The following is a 23,046-nucleotide window of genomic DNA, read 5'->3' as shown; positions in this document are numbered from 1 at the left end:
GTGTACTCGGTTGTGTAGGTGTAGGTACGTACGTATATATATATATATATAGTATATACTATATATATATATATATATATATATATATATATAAGTATGTATCTGTGTCTGTGTCTGTGTCTGTGTCGTCGTATATGAATGTATATATATATATATATATATATATGTATGCGTGTGTGTCTGTGACTGTGACTGTGACTGTGTACACGTGTATGTATGTGTGTATGTGTGTGCGTGTGTGTGCATAGGAGTATGTGCATAGAATCTATATATATATATATATATATTTGTGTGTGTGTGTATGTATGTATATGTATGTATATATACGTGTGTATGGGGTAGTGTTGGTAACTGTATGTGGAGATGTATGTGGTGATGTATACATATATATATATAAATCATTAGTAACCACTTATATCCTTTTGTATCCATAAATCAAATATATATGTATTTAAATATATATTTATATATGTATATATATATATATATTGTGATATTGTGATATTGTGATATTGTGATATATATATATATGTACATATATATATATATATCTATGTATTTATATATATATATTTAAATATGTATGTATATATATATACATATACATATACATATATACATATACATATATATATACATATATTAATATATATATATATATAATAAATACATGTATATGTATATATATATATATATATGTATATATATATATTGTGTTATAATGTGATATATTGTGTTATATTGTGTTATATATATATATATATTATGCTATATTGGGATATATTGTGGTATATTGCGATATTGTGATATATTGTGAATTCATAAAATTGAACTCAGTAGCGCTGCGACAGCCAGAAACTTTTGGAAATCGAACCCAGAGAACGCAGCTGTGTGATATTCCCGTAGTAGCAAGTTGGTTCACCGCTCCTGCTACGGCAATATCACTATATATATATATATATATATATATATATGTATGTATGTATGTATGTATATATGTGTATATATGTATATGTATATATATATATATATGCGTGTGTCTGTTTGTGTGTGTGTGTGTGTGTGAATGTAAGTATCTATGTGTATACGGATATGTATATTATCTTGTCGTATATGGATATATATATATCTAAAATTATATAGAAAGATATGCTTGTTCGTATCATATGTATACATATATATTCATGTGTTTCGATTTCTATTTTATATAAATGATATATATTTGAGAATACATATATACATATCATATTTGTTATATTTATACATATTTATACATCTGTGCATTCAGTACTTATCTTAATATTTACTTACATGCATACAGTTTTATATTTATATGTATGTATGTAAGTATATAATTATATATATATTTATATATATATATATGTGTGTGTGTGTGTATGTATATATATGTCTTTATATATATATATATATGTATGTATGTATGTATATATATATGTATATATATATATATATATGTTTTATGTATAAATATGTATGTATACGTGTAAATATATATTTATATATGTATGTATGTATACGTATAAATATGTATGTATACATATAAATTTATATATATGTGTGGGTGTGTTTGCGTATATGTGTGCCTGTGCGTTTATGTATTTGTATATGTATCTATGTATGTATATGTGTGTATATATTTATTAATATGTATATTATATAAATATATATATATGTGGGTGTATGTGTGTGTATGTATCTATCTATATTGACATTATCATTCACATTTGTATATGGATGCGCCCCGTTTTGTCTGTATTTCACGTGCGTTTTTCCTTATAGTGTGCGTGTTGTGTGCCCCTATAGCTTGCCTGACGCCTATACGGTTCTCAGGTCATACCACCTGTAGTATTTCTATCTAACTCAATTGTTACCTCCTCTTTTCTTAGGGGTATACATCGTTCTGGAATGACTGCATCTCCGCGGGCCTGCGCGGGTGCATCATCGTTGAGCTTGGGTTGCGAAAACGTGCGGAGCTGGAGAAGACCGGCAATCGCCGACGTGCGCTGTTGAACCGTAAGATGGTGTTGGTGGACGAGACACCCACTGGTGATGTGCTTCTAGACGAAACATTAAGGTAGGTGCGTGTGGATTAGGGTATTTGGGTTGCAGAGTTTGAATTGGTGGTGCATATGGGCTATGATAGTTGGATTGTAGGGTTTCGAGTTTATGGTACGTGTGGACTAAGGTTGTAGGGTTTGAGTTGGTGGTTCAGTTATGTTAGGGTTTTGATGGTTTGAGTTGGTGGTACATAAGAATTAAGTATTTGGGTTGTAGGGTTTGAGTTGGTGGTTCATGTGGGTTAGGGTTTTGGTAGTTGGAGTTGGTGGTGCATATATGCTAGGGTTTTGATGGTTCGAATCGGTCGTGCATGTAGCCTAGGGTAGTGGAGTTGTAGGGTTTGAATACATGATGCCTATGGGCTAGAGTATAGTAGTTGTAGGGTTTGAATATGTGATGCCTATGGGCTAGAGTATAGTAGTTGTATGGTTTGAATATGTAATGCCAATGGGCTAGAGTTTAGTAGTTGTATGGTTTGAGTTACTTGGCTGTCAATGGACGTGATGGCCTGCCTCGATTTCACATACACATGGAGTGCCGATGTCTCTGCCCTTGTTCGCTGTTTACTTCTATTAGTTTGGTGCGTGCATGTCCCTGCATACGCATCCATATGCACTCCTACGCGTCATGCGTAGCCTTTGCCTGGTATTCTGGTATCCGTGCACAATGAAGACATGCGTATCTGTACTGTACGTGAGCTACGGACGGTACCAACCTTGTCTTGACGTGATCATTCGGATAAATCTATCTGTGCCTTATACAAATCAATCCGATAACTGACTCATCGTACGCATGAAGTACCTATCACACGCACACTTCCGTCTGGGAGCGCAGAGAATGCGTCCTATTCGCTGGTGCAATCATACGCACACCTCACAACAGAAATGCCCGCTGTGTAAAGAGTGGTGTGTGTCTCTCTCTCTCTCCTCCACCCGCCTCATGCTGTGGGACTATCCGTATTACTTCTTGCTATACTATACAGACATCTCAAAGACACGGATGTAAACGGCGAGCAAGAAACGGTGGAATACTGGGTAGAGCTGCTATCAGGAGAGACGTGGAACCCCTTAAAACTGAAGTACCAGGTGTGTGGTCAATCAGTACGTGTAGTGTGTGTGTGCTGCTATCTTTTAACATGGTGTGTGTGCTGCTATCTTTTAACATGGTGTGTGTGCTGTTATCTTTTAACATGGCGTGTGTGCTGCTATCTTTTAACATGGTGTGTGTGCTGCTATCTTTTAACATGGTGTGTGTGCTGCTATCTTTTAACATGGTGTGTGTGCTGTTATCTTTTAACATGGCGTGTGTGCTGCTATCTTTTAACGTGGTGTGTGTGTCGCCATCTATTAACATGGTGTGTTTGCCGCCATCTTTTAACATGGTGTGTGTGCTGTTATCTTTTAACATGGTGTGTGTGTTGCTATCTTTTAACATGGCGTGTTTGCTGTTATCTTTTAACATGGCGTGTGTGCTGTTATCTTTTAACATGGTGTGTGTGCTGTTATCTTTTAACATGGTGTATGTACCGGTTGTGCGATCATCTAGGTTCTTGCATCTGTGTTGTGACGTCTGCTGCATGCTGTATAGAGGACCCTGTGTATGTGGAAAGTACCGAACTTTGCGAATGAGTCGCTAAGCCTGTTGTGCAGCGCTCGCCCGTCTCTGTAGTGGTGTACTAGAGCTTCTCATAGATCTGATGACCTCCCACCACACGTGGTCTGTGTATGGACACGCCACTCTGCCGATCCGCTGTTGTTGCTTGTTCGTTGCTTAGCAACGGTTCGTATTCCTCTCTGTAGTGTTGCAGTACGTACTGCCTATATACACATGCACACATACACCTTTGCCCATCCCCGGCCCTGTGCCTCTGCATGTGTCACTCGCACCGTGGGCCTGTGCGTGCAGCTGAGGAATGTGCGTGAGAGGTTATCGAAATCGCTCGTGGAGAAGGGCGTGCTTACTACCGAGAAGCAGAACTTCTTCCTGTTCGACGTCACTACACATCCCGTTGTGGAAGCCACTAGTAAAGAAAAGGTCATCAAGAGGGTATGTCTGTAGCTGTAGCTGTAGACCCGATTGCCGGTGATTGATCTAACGCACTCTGCCATTGTAACTTTTCTCATGCTTATGTAAGTCTATTTGTTGGTGATTGATCAAGTACACTCTACCCATGTAGCTTATCCCGTAGTTACGTATGTCTATTTGTTGGTGATTGACCTAATGCATCCTACCCTTGTAGCTTATCACATAGTTACGTATGTCTATTTGCCTTTGATTGATCAAGTACACTCTACCCTTGTAGCTTATCCCATAGTTACGTATGTCTATTTGTCGGTGATTGACCTAATGCATTCTACCCTTGTAGCTTATCACGTAGGTACGTATGTCTATTTGCCTTTGATTGATCTAAAACACTCTACCCGTGTAGCTTTTCTCTTACACTATCTCTCATACGTCTGATGCTCTGAGCCAAATGTCACCCGCACCACTGTCTTATAACGTCTTCACAGCAGTTGCGTACATATCCCCTCTGTAGGCACTCGCTTCGTTTTCCTTTTGCCTGATCGCTGGCCCATTCCATTGTCATCATCCGCTTATCGTCGCTCCAACACATCTCCACATCACGCACTCTTGCCGTTAACACTCATTACAACTCCACACCGAGATGTTGTAGGGTTTCAGGGTTAACTCCACACCGAGGGGTATTAGGGGGTTTTAGATTTAACCCCTAAAACTCATTCGCCTCTAACGTTTATATCGACTCAACACCCCCCATCACAGGTGCAAGATACGCTGCTCGGCAAATGGCAAAACGATATTTCGAGAATAGATAAACGGGCCTTGGCGCTAGTGTACCTTGCCCACGCGTCAGGTGTGTACGATAGGGGCCTTTTAAATGGCCTTTCAACCCATTACACCGCCTGCCCGATAGTCATGAGCCCCGTTCAGTGAATGTGTGTGGCGGGGGTTATCTTGTTCCGCCAACCATGGTTTGCATGCACGACTCTTTATCTCACTCAGTGAGGGCACTTGCCACAGACTTACATACTTCTCTTTCATTCATCGTTCGTTTACTATCAGATGTCCTGGAAAACGCCTTCAAATCGCTATCGGACGATGACTACGAGATTGCCATGCGCCGCGTGCGGGAGTTGTTAAATGTCGATCCAGAGGTAGAAGCACAGGTAAGCTGTTAAATGTTGATCCAGAGGTAGAAGCACAGGTAAGCTGTTAAATGTTGATCCAGAGGTCGGAGCACAGGTAAGCTGTTAAATGTTGATCCAGGGGTAGAAGCACTGATAAGCTGTGGTGTGAGCTGTGTGTGTGCTGAAAGCGGTCCATGGAAAGGCACGTGTGGGCAATACTACTCTTTGTGGCGTGATATGCTTTCCCCTTTAATTCGTCCAGTTTATGAAAGCCGAATTAAGCATCCTTGAGCACATTCGATCATCGGAACATAATATGCGGAAATGCATATGAATATATGTTCACCTCGATTCCTCTCACATGTCCATTTGCATGGGCAGTATGTATGAATTGAAAACGTATTCGTGTAGTATATATTTCTGTACCCGTCACCGAACGTCTCATTTTAAAATTAGCTGCTAACTTAGCTGCTCTGTGTATCTGCTCTTCGACTTAGTGCATGTTGCAATATCGTTAAGCTCTAGACATACGTCTACAGGCCTACATCACCGTACTATCAACCACTAACCTTCTGCACGTTTCTCGATACTATCAAACAGCGTGCCGGGGCGATCGAGCCCATGTGGGCTGTGGTAGAGACGTTTAACAGCCGATGAACAATTAGGCAGATGGATTAGTGGGGGTTTTAACTTTTCAGGTACAGTCTGTAATGGGCGTCGAATAATCATTTCGCATTGATTGCGTCACGCCGATATTTTGCTGAACAAATAAAACAAGGCGACACATAATATTCACATTTTGGATTTTAGCTTGAGAGTATCGTCCAGAACGTTTGCGTAGTGTCCAAGTGTGTGGTGTACAGATCCGGTCTTGGTAGTGAAGATCGGACATATTTGGGGATATGGAACTGGTATGTACCACTTATTTGGGGATATGGAACTAGTATGTCCCACTTATTTGGGGATATGGAACTAGTATGTCCCACTTATTTGGGGATATGGAACTAGTATATAACACTTATTTGGGTATATGGAACTAGTATGTCCCACTTATTTGGGGATATGGAACTAGTATATAACACTTATTTGGGTATATGGAACTAGTATGTACCGTGCACCCGTATCACTAGACGTGAAGATATGTCAAATTGGTAATAGTACTAGAATATTTTTTATAAGGTGTGTCCTCATACGCTGAATTGATGCCATAATTCGAGCGGTCCCTATCTCAGCAGGTATGTGTACAGTAAGCGGAGAGCAGATCGGTAAATTCGCTTGAGACATCAGTACGTACTGACATATTGCTGTTACATTGCGGCACCACATATATATATCACATATGTGGTCTTCTACTGGTGTGGCATGTGACTACTCGTGTACTGTATGCCCTCTTGGATCTGCGATTGTCCCTGCGTTGGTAAAAGAACTCACCCAAAGCGAGTACATATTTAGAATTCAGACAGTTGTTTTCTTTGCATCTTTATTATAACGTTTGTTTTTTTGTTTTTGTTTTTTAACCAAAATAGGACAGTTATTCAAACTGAATACACACAGATCAGTCTGTCAGACAGTCCGAGTCACTGACTCGCAGTCACAGACGCTCAACGACAACAAGTCTCGGCAGAGCGTATGACCGTATGTGGCCTCAGTCAGGCCCAGTCACCAGTGCGCCGCTCGCCACATTTCGTCCTGGTATTAGCGTATGCGTTTAACGCTATAAGGTATAAGTGGGTAGAATAGGTCTGCCCTATTTAGAACTAAACCAGGTCTGTGTTATGATAAAGCTCTTAAAACGACAGCCCCTCAAATCCAACAAATTGCGCCCTTGTAAAACAAATAGGACCAATCCAAGGTAAACGTTACACACAAATACGAAGTGTGCTGATATATATACTCTCTATATTAGTATATTTATACGTATTTTTAAAAAACGTATTGGACTTGGAGATTGAAGTCGACTCCAAAAACAGGAAAATAACCATTTCTTTTTAAAAAGCATATCCGCAAATCATAGATCGGCCAATAAAAATGCTCGTACGTATCAGTGAGTTAGTGACTTGACTGACTTCAATTGATTCAATTTTGGTTTTACCATTTTCCACAATCCTGATTCGTGTCGCCCTCGGTAAAGTTGCACGTTGCTGTCGAGCTTCTTGTTGAAGGTGCAGAAACGAGACACTTTGTGAAAGCCGACAAGGCGACGAAGGATGGTAATCATGAGATGGTAAATAAATAAAGAAGTCAAGGACAAACAACTGTCAACTAAATATTGTCGAGCGTTCAAATAGGAATTATGTGAAATTTACATAAAACTGAAACGTATGTGAAATTAGAGTACAAAACGAGCAGTAGCATCAACCCCCGAAGACATAACACTCTGATACGCACCGGCAGGGACGCTTCAACACGCATTTTTTGTGCTGGACGAATAAATATATCTAACTTTATTTAACGAGCTTATAGATCACTTCTGGAAAGTGACCGATAAAAAATTATTGCAAGCTGTCTGATACTATGATGAGTGGAAGTGTGCGTAGAAGCACTCGGGCGAAACCCAAACCCAAAGCTGAGCCCGAGCCCGTGGTGGCGAAGAAGGTCCCTGCAAAAAAGGCAGCGCCAAAGACCAAGACAAAAGCTGCGCCACAGACACCTCGAAACCAGAAAAGGGCAGCCAAGTTTATACCCAAGAATAGCACTAAGAAGCGCAAAACGGGTCTGAAGGGAACTGTAAACTCGACCCAGGCCTTAGGGGTTGTTGATCCAGCTAGCAATCTCAGCGGTGATATTGCTGTTGATGACAATGGTGAACCGTACGATGCAATGCTGGTCTTCATTGAAGCCACCAGCAACACCGACAAATACTTTGTACTCCAGCTGATTGAACTTGATGACGGAACCGACGATGGCGATATCGTTATCTACACGCGATGGGGCCGGACAGGCACGGCGGGTTCGGCGCTTGTCGAGTCCTTTACGGATTTCGAGGAGGCTATCAAGAGCTATGATGCCAAATTCAAGTCCAAAACTGGACTAAGTTGGGCTGATCGCGAAGACCCGCCTATCGCTAGCAAGTACTACTACATACACCAGAATTTTGATGCGAAGCTACAGGGATACAATGTTATGTGGCAGTATTGGGTGGATGATGGGATCGATGGAAAATCAACTGGTTGGTACAACTACGATCCTCAGGGCGCTACGAACACCGAACAATTGTACAGCGAGGCGATTATGAATTCGAACTTCAATCTTCGAAGCGTGAGTTCTGGAATGTGGGTATATGCTGTCGACTTCATACGTATGAAACAAACAAACGTTGTGCACCCAAATCACACCAGTAGACATATCCGAAGACTGCCACCTGGCGCCAGTTTGGACAAATTGCCCCCGCAACACACGCGTACTGCACCGGTTTGCACCCAAAAGGCTACGCCTGTCAAGAAGAGTGTAAAAAAGCCAAAATCAGCGAAACCCGAGCCCGTTACGCCAAAATTGGCAGCGAGTGCTAGAAACATCCGTCAAGTCGATGTTGATGTGGTGGTGGCTGGTAAGACGCCAGCAGACTTCAAGGTGGTGTCGGATGACGACGGTGAGTACTATGATTCGGTCATGAATCAGTGTGATATCACTGGCTCCACTAATAGCAACAAGTATTACAAAGTAAGCATTTATAAGCACAAGAAATCTGGTCAGTATGGAGTCTGGACACGCTGGGGACGAGTGGGAGAAGCTTTGAAGGGCAATACCTCGAAATGGTTCCCGGAGACAACACTTGAAGACGCTGTGGTTACATTTTCCAAGAAATACAAGGACAAAACCGGTAATGCGTGGGGCGCTGATGAGTTCAAACCGAAATTCGGCAAATACCAACCGGTCGAAATCGATACAAACAAGACTGCTGAGAACACCCCCATGAAAACCGAACATTCCGATATCGAATACATGCCAAGCATACTAGATGCCAAGACCTTGGACCTTGTGCAGACACTATTTTCATCGGACGTACGAAATGCCGCTCTCGATGAATTTAACCTTGATCTAAAAAAGTTGCCTCTGGGAGTACCCTCGCAGCAGCAAATTCAGCGAGGTGTGGATGTTTTACAGCGTATATCAGATCGACTGGCGAAACCGAGTAAAAAGGCCGGAGAAAGCCTCGCTGAGCTATCCAGCTTATTCTACACGACTATACCTCATAGTTTCGGGCGTAGTCGCCCACCAGTCATCGATACGGCTGTGAAGTTGCAGGAGCGCTTCGACATGTGCGACATACTCAGTGACATGTACGAGACACAGCAGAATATGGACAAGATCAGTGTCAACCAGCCTACGAAAAAGATTGTGCCCCATCCCGCAGATCAGCACTACCTCAGTCTCAAGGCCGACCTAAAGCCTTTGGATTCGAACAGCAATGTGTACAGGGCAATCCAGAAGTATTTCGATGTCACCAAGAGTGGTAATAGTCAGTTGCTTGATGTGTGGACTGTGGATAGGGAGGGCGAAGGCTCCCGTTATAAAGCATTCGATGCCTTGGACAACAGACGACTCCTCTGGCACGGTACCAACCTGGCGGTTGTGGCACCCATTTTAACCAATGGCTTGCGCATCATGCCACACAGCGGGGGTCGAGTAGGGAAAGGCATCTATCTGGCTGCGGAAAATAGTAAATCACGCAGTTACACGTCTGCCTACGGAAGCAAATACGCCTGTATGTTCCTGGCCGAAGCAGCCCTGGGTACGCCACACGAGATCACCAAAGATGACTCATCACTCCGCGCTGCTCCGGCCGGAAGTGACTCTGTTCACGCGGTGGGTAGGATGACGCCGGGCAGCTGGAAGCCCATAACTTTGGAGAAGAAACAGGTGACTGTGCCGCAGTCTGCACCCAAGGACACTAAGGTGGACAGTTCGTTCTACCAGGACGAGTTCTTGGTTTATTCGGAGTCGCAAGTACGCACGCGATACCTCATCACGCTGAAGCTCTGAGGTCCATGTCGGTGATCGTAATCGTCCTTTCGAACCAGCAAACTGTGTGATGGTATTGTGAGGTAGTGCTAGTGGTTCATAAGTGTAGTCTGTTTATAAATAACCTTTTTAGTCTACAAAGATTGGCAGAAGTTGGATAAAAATTCTTGCACCACGTGAAATATTGTTCTTTGATCTCGGGCACATTTTAACAACCTCCGTGTTGTGAAGCCCGGGATGCATCCACGTCCACAAATGGCTATCGTATACAACGACCGCAAATCGTTTAAACCCCAACCGTTCCTTCATATACGATAAACCCTATAGAGATAGGCATATATCAATGTAAAGTGACGTACACCCGCATGCTAGAGCTAGTTCCGCCTGCGCTTTTGATTTTTTTTTGTAACGAGCTTGATACTTTTATTTGAACGTACTCCCGCAGCATGTGTCATGGACCTTGGTGCAGATGCATGTGAATAACAAAGGTATGTCGTTTGCACGTTAATAAATAGGAGGGGCTTGCAGATGCATGTGAATAACTAAAGCAAGTCATTCGCACGTTAATAAAATGGCGGGGCAGTTTAAAAACTAGCGTCTGATTTATTGGTCCACACGTGCTCGTTATGCATGCCGCAAGCAAGGAGGCTGATAGGCGGTCACTGTCTGCAAACGGAATGTGGTGCAGCGGGGTTTTACACACCCGGAAAAACTCTGTTAGTACTCCCATGAGCGATGAAAACCCCACTACCAAGATGTCCTGATACTATCGGGTCCGTGCACAGTGCATGCGACAAGGCTACCAGACTTGTGTTCCATTGCGAGAGGTATAAGGATGACCGTACATTGCACCATAGTTGCACCACACACCTTCGGCGGCTCATTTGCACAGCAAGCTGCGTGAGGAATAGATGCACTGTTGCCATAGTAACACATCCGATAAGACAGTAAGAGCGCCCCAGCACTATAACATAGCAACACCTCCTACATGTATTCTAGAGACATATCGGGCATAGCCAAACACACCACATCCCCAATTGATGATACCTTCAAACTGTTCCGTGATGAGCAGGGCTGCACATACATCGGTAGTTCCGTACAAGTACTTTTAAGTAGCGAGGTGCACCTACACCTACACCTACATCTACAACGCGTAGTACTCGCATAAGACTATTAGAAATACCAGTCGTATGAAGTCATTGACTAGCATCCGCTGGTAGATAATCACTCAGTCTGACCAGACGTACAACCGCACGGGTGCGTGTGTATCAATGCACCCACCCTACAGACGGTTCTTTATTTCTTCTTGTGGGTGGTTCCGTTCTTTATTTCTTCTTCTGGGTGGTTACGTTGAATTGGAAATGGATGATGTCGCCGTCCTGCACAATGTACTGCTTGCCTTCTTGCTTGTACTTGCCTGCCTCTTTGATAGCCACCATGCCCTTGCCGGTGTTGAGCTCTTTGAAATCCTCGAAGCTCACAACCTACGAGATTGGGTTAAATAAAGTAATAGATGCTGTCTGTCATATCATGCTCACAACCTACGAGATTGGGTTAAATAAAGTATTAGATGCTGTCTGTCATATAGATGCTATCTGTCATATCATCCTCACAACCCACGAGATTGGGGTAAATAAAGCATTAGATGCTCTGTCATATCATGCTCACAGCCTACGAGATTGGGATCAATAAAGTAATAAATGCTGTCTATCATATCATGCTGCGTGTGGTGGTTGAAAAGAACTCAAGTACGGTGTCTTGATCTGTGATGAATGGAATATGCATACATATCTAACACGTACGGCTTTGACTTAATTTGCGATGAATGGAATACATATGCATACATATCTAACAAGTACGGTGTCTTGATCTGCGATGAATGGAATACATATGCATACATATCTAACAAGTACGGCCTTGACTTAATCTGCGATGAATGGAATACATATGCATACATATCTAACAAGTACGGCCTTGACTTAATCTGCGATGAATGGAGTATCTTCGCTGGCCTCCCAACATAATTATAGTGAAAGAATAGTCTATTTCATCAAGCCTCCATATTTGGACTGGCGAGGTTGCTAAGCAACCTGCTATGCGCTTATACACGCGCATATCTCTCCACAAGCTGTGTATGTCACTCTCATATATTCTGCCCCTGAAAAGAAATACCAGCGCTAACAACGACCGTATGATTGGCTGTGTGAAGCTCTCCTTCTCTACGCACGTGCGGGATGCACCGGTGCGGATACAGTTAGGACCGGCCCTGTAGCGTGAGTTCCTGGTTCACTTTATAGACCATCGCTATGGCAACCAAAACACCGGCAACCCTTGCAAAACAGACACGCAACAGTCAACACAGGCACGTGTGATCCTGCATACCCAACCCAACCCGTTACGTCGAACATACCTCCGCTTTGATGAAGCCGCGTTCAAAGTCGGTGTGGATAACACCAGCAGCCGCAGGGGCAGCAGCACCCCCGTACACGGTCCAGCAGCGCACCTCTTTCTCACCTGGCGTATACACAACAACGCGGAATTAACAACCAAGCAACGTGGGTTGTTGCCTAGCAACAAGTGTACAGCCTGCATTCTCGCATCCTGATACACAACAACGCGAAATTAGCAACCAAGCAACGTGGGTTGCCTAGCAACAAGTGCACAACCTGTATTCTCGCACCCTGATACACAACAACGCGAAATTAACAACCAAGCAACGTGGGTTGCCTAGCAACAAGTGCACGACCTGTATTCTCGCACCCTGACACACAACAACGCGAAATTAACAACCAAGCAACGTGGGTTGCCTAGCAACAAGTGCACAACCTGTATTCTCGTACCCGCAGTGCCGTCGTCTCTCAACCTCTGCCAGCAAACTAAGGCCTTTCATACGGTGAACTAGCACTGATTCTGCATGCGCACTAAACACCCCACGGCTACACCCAGCTACACTACGAACACACCTGCTGTGAAAAAATGGATCAGGTTGAGCTCGTGGTAGGCGTTTACTATGGCCTTGGGCAGCACTGACTTGGCGACCTTCTCCTGTTCGGCCAGTGCTGTCGCATCGTCACGCAGATCCCAAAGCTCTTGTTCGTATTCTACGCTGAACGGAATCATCTGACCTCCCCCGTGCGCCTGCGTGTATGGTCCATATGAATGGAGATATTAGTTCATGTGGACATGACATGTCCATCGCTAAACATAATATATCTTCAATCTAAACATTTGTATAATATATCTTCATTCTAAACATTGGTACAATATATCTTCATTCTAAACATAGGTATAATATATCTTCATTTTAAACGTGGGTATAATATATCTTCATTCTAAACATAGGTATAATATATCTTCATTTTTAACATAGGCGCAATATACCTCCATTCATGTGAACATGACATGTCCATCGCTAAACATGGATACAATAAATCTTCATTTGTGACATCACAGGTCCTAGCTGCTTCCTTCTCTGAACAGGATCATTTGGCCTCTACCGTGTTTCTGAACGTTGTCCATACACAAATAGGTCAGTCCTTGGGAGTATATGCATCACTGTGCATATAGATGTATATATATATTCTATCTACACATGATGTGTATAGTGCCATAACCATAACAGTTCAACATAGTGTGCATATAGATGTTTATATGTATTCCATCTACACACGATGTGTATAGTGCCGTAAACATATCAGATCAACAGAGAACGAAATCAACTAACCTCCGCCGTGCACCCAAGCGTACAGTTAATGTAATGTACATACACGGTTAGAGTAGAGCACGCAATATAATGTCGTACAGTTAACGAAATGGAAATACATACACGGTTAGAGTAGAGTACGCAATAGTATGTCTTACAGTTAACGTAATGGAAGTACATACACGGTTAGAATAGAGCACGCAATACTATGTCTTACGGTTAACGTGAAGGAAATACATACACGGTTAGAGTAGAGCACGCAATACTATGTCTTACAGTTAACGTGAAGAAAATACATACACGGTTAGAGTAGAGCACGCAATAGTATGTCTTACAGTTAACGTAATGGAAATACATACACGGTTACAATAGAGCACGCAATAGTATGTCTTACAGTTAACGTAATGGAAATACATACACGGTTAGAGTAGAGCACGCAATACTATGTCTGTGTGTGGCTGTGCTATTCTGTTCTCAACTGCATCGCACACCAATACCAATGTAAGCTCACATATACCTACAGCCAAACCTCAGCAAATCCCAGCTGTTACACCATGCTCCCCCATTACTACCATTCTAGAACGCTACATGCATGTGCTACCACCTCACCTGGATCCACTGGTGTAGCTTGACCAGCCATTTGTTCTTCTTGCGAATGTAATCCTTGGCACTCAGGTTGACCAAGTAAATGCATGGCTTTGTGGTGATGAGTGTGTGCAGCTTACGCTTGATCATATCCACCTCAGGCGACGACCACTCACCGTCTCTGACTAATGGTAGAGGATTGGCGGGACACAGCAAAGACGAAAGGGATATGTATATTGGAAGTTATTTATATTTATATATGTGTGTGTGTGTGTGTGTATATATATATATATTATGTGTGTGTGTGTGTGTGTGTGTGTGTGTGTGTGTGTAGCACGGCTATGGTTTAAATGCGTGAACAACCACTTCCGAATATCTATCTATAGAGATGCATGTTCAGAAGTGAATATAAGTTTTCCATCACAATAGGATTATATCAGACACGCTTCCCACTGTGTATGTGTACGAATGCCCTCCAAACGCAAAACTGTCGCGCTCTAACATATTTACTTTTTGTGTGATTGAATCACAAGTCAAGACAATTATTGTGGCGGCGCAGTAGAACGGACAAACTGTAAATGTGTACTACATGTTCGAAATCTATCACACTACTTCCAAATAGAACGTACAGGAACAGAGCATTATATATTCCAACATAGATATGTATTCACATACCTGGGATATCCTTTTCAAGCATCACCTTAACCTTCTCCATGGTGTCAATGAACAACTGTGACAGCTTGCTGCCCTGAGTCTTCTTGACATCCACTTCCTCTGCCTTGTAGGCCTTAGACAGCGCATCCAGATCCTTGAGACACAGCTCATGTTGAATGGTCTGGTGGATATTCCCAAATGTATATCGACAACAAAATAATTAGCATCATAACTGTAAGATTGGCCCAAAAACCTAACCCATATTTTGAACCTTTCTCTGCCTTGTAGGCCTTAGACAACGCATCAAGATCCTTGAGACACAGCTCATGCTGAATGGTCTGGTGGATATTCCCAAATGTATATACCGACAACAAAACATTTAGCAAACTGCATGGTAGGCCCAAAAACCTAATCCTCATTTTGAACAGCCGGATTAGTGTGTCTATATGTAAATCAGTATCATATTTTCGGCAGCAAACCATAAAGTGCGCATAAGTTCTACTTTTGTATGCCGAATCGTCGTGAGTGGTGTGGTGTAACCATGCTAAACCTGTGTTGTGTAAAGTTTTGACTATGAAATATGTGGCGCCTGCACGCTTGCAATTCCATCGATGAGTGGTGTAACCATGCTAAACCTGTGTGATGTAAAGTTTTGACTATGAAATGTGTGGCTTGCAATTCTATCGCCGGGCGTCCAACAAGCGATAGCCGCGCGCAACCAGATTGACAGTAAGTGCCCACCCGCGTTTTTTATCATGCGAAGGTTGGTATTAGCCATACACTGCCTCGGAGCCCCGCATGCACACGCGCGCATACACCAACCTACTTGCAATCCGTAAATGGTCACTGCAGTGCTTAGGAACAGCTAGCTATGTAACCACCTCGACAGAAGATTCAGAGGGACATATATAGGTGCACCAGCAGAGACATAAAGGCCAGGCATATGTATGTGGCATAGCATACCCACATATCAGGTCTTCAATACGCATCTGACACAGAAAGTACGAACGCGGCAATTGAATTGTCCCGAACTTTCATCCATTCAATAGCTCATCACATGGCATCGCCATTGGTCTACGGTAGTCTATAGCATACGCACTAACGCATTATGCATGCTCACGCTAGCACACTAACTGTGGCCAATACTGTTGCGTTGTGTGGGAGCTGTGAGTTGGGGCATGGGGGTTCGTTCCTAACCACACATCTGAAGTATACCAGGACAGCCATGGAATCAGATACTTCCATAAAGACTCGGCACTCGAACTGTTTACTGTACACAACCGGTAGGTTTGCAAGCAAGCACTCTGCATCACTTATGTACATACACATGCGTCTGCCCTTGCACACACTGGCTGATACGTCCTACGATTATGGCACCATGTGCAATGAGATAACGCAGGCATGTTTCATGATCCCATACAAGCCCCGACACACATACCTCGGCATCACGGATTGGGTCGATTCCATCGTCTACATGTGTGACATCTGGATCTTCAAACGCACGCACAATATGGAAGTAGCCATCAACCGCTTGGATATGCGATAAGAAGGCATTACCCAGCCCCTTACCTTCGGAGGCACCCTGTTACAATACAGAATCAGACAAACATCGGTTCGTTAACGTGAGTCTCGGTCTGTGAGGGTAGCGACCGGGTGATAGAATCCTTGACATTTCGCAGGTGTCATACGAGGACTCAGGTCTCTGGCCTGTTGATTGGTCCGTTGTTATGGGTGTGGGTTCGTGTTGCGTACATTAGGCACGTTTCATGAGGGGCGGTATGTGGTACTGAGTTCTGTCTGTGCGAGATACCGCTCGCCCCCAATTAAAAAGCGACTGTGAATCCCCACCATACCTTCACTAGGCCGGCAATGTCGGTGATCTGCAGGTAGGCTGGGTACTCGGATGCTGTATATGACACCATGAGATGAACTCTGAGACGGACGATTGGATGGGGTTACAACACGCAACTTAACAGGTATGAGGCTACATGGTCACGGGCATATTTACGATTGCATATGAATTCTGCACTTGTTATCGGATCGGCACCATGTGTTCTACTACAAGCTTAGTACGTTTACCTACCCTAACACAGACCCATAAGAAGTAGTATGACTACTTCTAGCAGATTACAAACTGGTGGATTTACACGCGCTGGGCATTCGTCCTTGAGTGTTAATACTCTCTCTAGTTTTTACACCACCATAACGCCACACACTACGCTATAACCTCGATGTACACAAACATCAACGCATACTACATCCTGTCTAAACATGCGTGAGCTTGGAGAGTGCAAGTTGGTGTCAACTTAGGTTCCCTCACGTGCAATCATACTAGAATAATATCACTCCAGAGCGCAAACTAGTCTCAACGTACGAGGCTTCCAGATGCTGCACAGGTAGTCGTATCGGTCATCAGGCACGGCACACCGTGACTCATTGGCTGTGTGATTGGAAGAGAGAAGATGTATTTCAAAACACTGTGCGTTCATTTATTCACTGCAGATTGTACACCGCAGCATACGCGTATGCCAATCGGCATCCCAAGCCGTTCACTGAACATACAAACCCGGCCTTGTTCAGACAACAATCAGTAAGCTGGACCCGTTAGTACAACTAACGGATTGAGAAGTAATAATATGGAACGGAATAAAGATTAGAGCAGCCAGCGCAACTGGCAAAGGAGTCCTGGCGGTATGGTGGGATTGGCGTTGCTCATCCGTTCGCTGGATATGTGGTTGTGTAGACATTGTCACTGTGCATAGGACTATGTGAATGGAAAACAAAGCAACGGAGATCGCAGCAGAAGATCAGAGACTCCAGAAACCATGTTTTAGGTTTTTAAGGTTTTAGGGTTTTAGGGTCGTCGACTGAATGCGAATAATTCCAAGCCTCACATTACAGATGGTATAGACCAGGCTCTCGTAACACACATGCGGGTGCCCTGCCCATAGTATTGCACTACGAAGTACATCCAAATAACAGGATGACACGCGAAGACAACATCGCTGAACAAACGCTCGTGTAGGCTACCCAGAAAGTCCGCCTTCATTGTGCAATCAGAGATGTAACTGATTTGACTCCAATACGTTCACACTAAACCAAACCGCAACGCACATATTCTGTGGATTGACAGGGCTATGAAACGCTATGTGAACGGTATGACCATGCGTAGCTATGTGAATGGCATGGCCACGCGTAAAGTACAATCATGCCGCATGCGTATGCGCACACGACGCTACGATAACATACGTTCGATCGTGCAGAAGGGATAGTTCGCGGCTTCCGCATTCTGCGCAGTTAGCAGATTGAACAGGGACGATTTGCCCACATTCGGGAGTCCCACCTGAACGCACCAGATGAAATGTTTCGTTGTATGTGAACGGAAAACCCTCTAAAGATAAAATGGGGGGGGATGCTGGTGCTAGCAGGACATAGTGATACGATCCTGGTATTGTATTGAGTAGGCTCAGCTCAAAGGAATCTTGCGTAGATGGTGTAGACAGGTGAAAAGTGAGGAGTTATGTATGACTATACATATACTACATCCTGTGGGAAACAGTGGTGTTTACCATATCCGGAATACAAAAGTGCCGAGCATACACTCCATCGGGTAAGGGTACCTTTGGCTACAAATGCACAAGAATGGATCAAATAACTGTTAAGGAAATCCATAGCGTTTTCTCGCCCACTAAGAGCCCTAAAATGCCCCACTTGTAGGAGAAAAACAGAATATACACCTCACTGTACGTGTTTCTGCAGTATATGTACTCAAGCGCAAGCAAAGTAACAAAAGAACACTCGCATCGCAAACAAGGCACGTCTAAACAATAACCCAAAACACACGCACACACTTATATAAACATAAGTATGTGTAAGTGTATATATATGTATACATGTATATATGTGTGTGTGTGTGCGTATGCTATATGTGTGTGTAGTGTGTAGTGTGTGTGTATGTGTATGTATATATATATATATGTGTGTGTGTGTGTGTGTGTGTGTGTGTGGGTGTGTGTGGGTGGGTGGGTGAGTGGGTGTGGGTGGGTGAGTGGGTGTGGGTGTGCACATATGTGTATGCGTGTGTGTGTGTATTTACATACACGTATGTTGCTCTTCAATGGGCCCTGTGTCTGGAAGGTGTTTGCGTCTAACACGCAAACTGTCCATCGAAGAGCAATGTCATCACCACGAGAAAAAAATTTGTTAATAACCATACCAACTCTGTTTAGTAGAATCAGACATCTATGGATACAGTACATTTACGATAGATAGCCTTGAACTGGCTTCCATATCTGCTAACACATACCAGACCGAACTTCAAAGAATTCTTCACTCGGCCGAAGCGAGCTGCCCCGGAGACTGCTGCCGCTTCAACTTTCTTTTTGGGTGGCATGTTCGACTATGGCTGTATGTATGCCCACTGCTTGTGCACGATACCTTTAATTAATCAGTATGATATTAAACACTACGTATCCATCCTACATATTCTCCTGGGATCCGCTCATGTTTATTTATTTACACCGAGGTTCAGTGGTTCGTTCACGTGTGTATTCCCGCCATCGGATTCTATTTACTTTCAGAATTTCAGACCGAGTAATAATAAGTTGCGGTTGTGAGGCGGTATTTTTTTGTTTTTTTGTTTTTTTTGTTGTAATTTTTTATATATAAAACAAGACCTAATTTTATATGTAAACATGCAGTAGCAGTAGGACTCACAGTCTCACAGTCCCAGACTCGTCTCAGAGTCTCAGTCTCTCCGACTCAAGTCAAGACTAGTAGTCTCAGAGAAATCTCTTCTCTCGCTCTCGCTCACTCTCAGTCAGCTAACTCTCGCTCGCTCACACCGTCACACCGTCTCGGTTACGGTACTCGTCTCTGACTATTCCTAAAACAGTCTAACACTGACCCTCTCTGTGACTCAACTCTCCCAGAGACTCCTCTGAGTTCTCTCTCGCTCTCTCTCTAAATATTTATCTCCGTCTCTCGCACTCTCACAGTTTGATTTTGAACATTGTGACTGCCTGACTGGTGTGTGTGTGACACTGTGACTGTGTGTTGTCTAATTTTTAGAAGAAGGCTACGAGATCAAATTGTTGTTGTTGTTGTAAAATAACTCATATGAGCTGCGAGGTCAGGAGTTGAGTGGGGATTGGGGTCTGGACTCTGGGCCTCTGGGGAGTTGGGACAATCAGACAATGTGACTGCCTGACACTTGACAGTCTGACTGGGAGTGGGGCCTGGGGAGACAGTGAGGACTGGTCAATTTAGTTTCTTTTTCTTTTTTTTAATCTATACTCAGTACCAAAAATACCCCCTTGTCTCCGTTCTGACGTTCAAGCTTCTCCGGTAAATATTTATTTAACTAGACCACAGTTCACTCTATAGTAATAAAAATTTAAAAAGAAATACAATATTTTATTTAGAGTATTGTCTCTAAACTCTCAGTTCTCACGTCTCAAGACTCAAATCTTCTCAACGGCCAACGCTCACGTCGGTTCTCGGGTTCTGCCGATGCCCACATAATTCCTCACGTTCCTTGACCTTCTATTGGACCATGTGTTTTTTTTAAACAAAAGTATAAAAAAGCATAAACATGAGAAATTACCTTATTAGGATATTTATCGTTTATCAGCTCCTATTTTCTAAAAGCAGATAAAGCAAAAAGGGCAAAATAAGTAAACAACAACAACAACTATGTACAACGTCGATAAAATTGTAGACACAAGCCGATATATAAAGAAGCCGCAGGATACGCCCACTCATCATATTCGACTCAATCTCTAAGTCTCAACAACCAACGGTTTACCAATACTATAGCCAGCATGACATCTCATCAGGAAGTGAACCCTTACACCTACGAACTTGTCCAGGAGATCGCAGACAATCTTTTGGAGAAGGTAAAATCACTAGGCAAGCCCTCCGTACTGATTATCTGCGGTTCTGGTTTACAACATCTATCCAAAACTCTTTCAGATCAGATTGCAATCAGCTATACAGACATCCCTCACTTCCCCGTCAGTACCGGTATGCTTCTATATATATGTTGTCATTGTTTGTCACAGGACTATAGTTGTTGTTCTGTGCGCTAGGCACACAGAACAACATCATATTGTATATGCCTTACTTCTCACTCCTTCTGTTGCGTGATGACCTTATCTTTGTTAATAGTCAGAGATAGGTTTGAACATTTTTTCTTTACCTCGCAGTATTGTTTGTCCATCGCTTTATTCAGCTTCACTTGCATCATTTTCTCATTAAATTACTTAGTCGAAGGACATGCTGGAGAGGCCGTATTCGGTAAGATCGGAGATACCGTGGTAATGTGCATGCGTGGCCGATTCCACTGGTACGAAGGCTACAGTCAGTACGCTGTAACCCTTCCCGTCCGTGTAGCCAAACTTATGGGCGCAGAGCTGCTTGTAGTTACAAACGCTGCCGGAGGTTTGAACCCAAAGTACAACGTAGGCGATATCATGGCCATCGAGGATCACATCAATTGGGTAGGTAACGCTGGAAACAATCCCCTCAGAGGCCCTAATGACGCCCGCTGGGGCCCCCGTTTCCCCGCCACCGGACAGTGTTACACTGAGGAATTGCTTGATACTCTTGACGAGGTTGCGCAGGAGCTTGGTATTTCGAAGGTACGGAATAATTTGGAGGCGCCTGCGATCTGTAGTCGATGTACATTGATGCGTTGTTCATTTCCGCTATCGTGTACGTGTGTTCGGAATTATTCATATTATATACAATAGTGGAGTGGAGTACCTAATGAACCTCGCTCGCAACAACACACGCATTATGCCCAGTCATTTGAATCCGCATACTTGATTTTGCCCACAAAATCTAAAGTATCGAACTTAAGATTAATGTCTGTGCCAACATACATAAGCTTGATATCAGGAATAAATCAGTTTCAGTCTTTAATAACTATTTACGCAACTTCTCATGTTCCAGGTCATGCATAGAGGAACATACATGTACAACAGTGGACCTTGCTATGAAACGCCCGCTGAAGCGAGAATGTTAGCCACCTTCTCCGACGCTGTCGGTATGTCGACCGCACCTGAGGCCGTGATCGCACATCACTGCGGTATGCGATGTGTAGGGCTTACCCTTGTCACCAACTGTGTAATCACTCGCCGTGACAGCCACGATATACCCACACACGACGAGGTGTTGGGAGCCGCTAATAAGACGGCAAAGGACATGCAGGAACTGGTTACAGGCCTAATCAAGAGTGCTTTTTAGTAAAAAACCATATAACAAGCACCAATTCGAGTGCAGAATAAATCAATTTCTAAAGTATGAGCACGAGTAAGAAAGAGCTTGTCGTAATACCTTTTATACCGTAAGTCGCTAGTAATAATACGTTCGTCAATCTAGTTTGAAAGAGTTTGTCGTAATACCTAAATATCGTAAGTCGGTATGTGGCGCTATAAGAATGGTGCAGGACCAACAATTTCAATTTGAGACACAATCCAGCACTCTCAATCAGTAAATATTTTAGTAATATATTAATCTAGATATAGACAGCCTTAGGTTCATGTATAAGTAATACTAGATTGTCCCGACGTTCTCACCATTACAATAGTGCACAATCCATTCAGCGCACGAATACACAACATTAATCAGGCAACTAATTGTATGGGTCCGTAAGATTAAAGAAATTTTTGGCACCCGAGGCGCTACAAAAATGTTTGTCACACGACCCGACGACCACGTCGAAAGTACTTGAATGCTCGTGATAATATCATCGTCCGCTTCTCTTGAAAAGGATGAAGTTCTGGAAATGAGTTAGCAAATAACGTGATTCGGGGTGCGAACTTCAATCGACTTCTTCAATGGACACTTCGTGAACATATTATATATATATATATTATATAAGTATATATATGAATATATAAATATATATATATA

General features: G+C 43.2%; 4 protein-coding genes across 4 annotated transcripts in view; 3 read left to right on the top strand and 1 right to left on the bottom strand.

The window, feature by feature from the left end:
- SARC_03378 (golgi phosphoprotein 3) overlaps positions 1-5,896 on the top strand; it is a gene marked incomplete at its 5' end in the record, with an annotated part of 6,372 nt that extends 476 nt beyond the window's left edge. The window contains 6 exons of the mRNA XM_014302843.1: positions 1,908-2,095; positions 3,062-3,164; positions 3,985-4,125; positions 4,861-4,951; positions 5,161-5,264; positions 5,826-5,896. Of these exons, the coding sequence (XP_014158318.1) occupies positions 1,908-2,095; positions 3,062-3,164; positions 3,985-4,125; positions 4,861-4,951; positions 5,161-5,264; positions 5,826-5,882 (684 nt within the window). The 3' untranslated portion in view covers positions 5,883-5,896. The remainder of the gene's footprint in view (positions 1-1,907; positions 2,096-3,061; positions 3,165-3,984; positions 4,126-4,860; positions 4,952-5,160; positions 5,265-5,825) is intronic.
- A 1,605-nt stretch (positions 5,897-7,501) lies between these two features.
- On the top strand, positions 7,502-10,364 carry SARC_03377 (hypothetical protein). The gene has a single exon (XM_014302842.1). It carries the CDS (start codon positions 7,740-7,742, stop codon positions 10,206-10,208), a length of 2,469 nt encoding a protein of 822 aa, XP_014158317.1. The 5' UTR covers positions 7,502-7,739; the 3' UTR covers positions 10,209-10,364.
- Positions 10,365-10,779: 415 nt separating this feature from the next.
- Positions 10,780-19,662, bottom strand: SARC_03376 (obg-like ATPase 1). The gene is made up of 10 exons (XM_014302841.1): positions 19,436-19,662; positions 18,379-18,472; positions 17,504-17,569; positions 16,983-17,035; positions 16,568-16,711; positions 15,151-15,310; positions 14,500-14,660; positions 13,151-13,325; positions 12,598-12,701; positions 10,780-11,671 (listed from the first exon to the last, which is right to left on the bottom strand). The coding sequence occupies exons 1-10, from the start codon at positions 19,520-19,522 to the stop codon at positions 11,513-11,515; spliced, it is 1,203 nt and encodes a 400-aa protein (XP_014158316.1). The 5' UTR covers positions 19,523-19,662; the 3' UTR covers positions 10,780-11,512.
- Positions 19,663-20,853: 1,191 nt separating this feature from the next.
- Positions 20,854-22,443, top strand: SARC_03375 (purine-nucleoside phosphorylase). The gene is made up of 3 exons (XM_014302840.1): positions 20,854-21,153; positions 21,397-21,770; positions 22,084-22,443. Exons 1-3 carry the CDS (start codon positions 20,952-20,954, stop codon positions 22,375-22,377), a joined length of 870 nt encoding a protein of 289 aa, XP_014158315.1. The 5' UTR covers positions 20,854-20,951; the 3' UTR covers positions 22,378-22,443.
- Positions 22,444-23,046: the final 603 nt, after the last annotated feature.

The sequence above is a fragment of the Sphaeroforma arctica genome (assembly GCF_001186125.1).
Source record: "Sphaeroforma arctica JP610 unplaced genomic scaffold supercont1.170, whole genome shotgun sequence".
NCBI classification, from domain to species: Eukaryota; class Ichthyosporea; order Ichthyophonida; genus Sphaeroforma; species Sphaeroforma arctica.
This window is presented reverse-complemented; position numbering and strand designations above follow the sequence as displayed.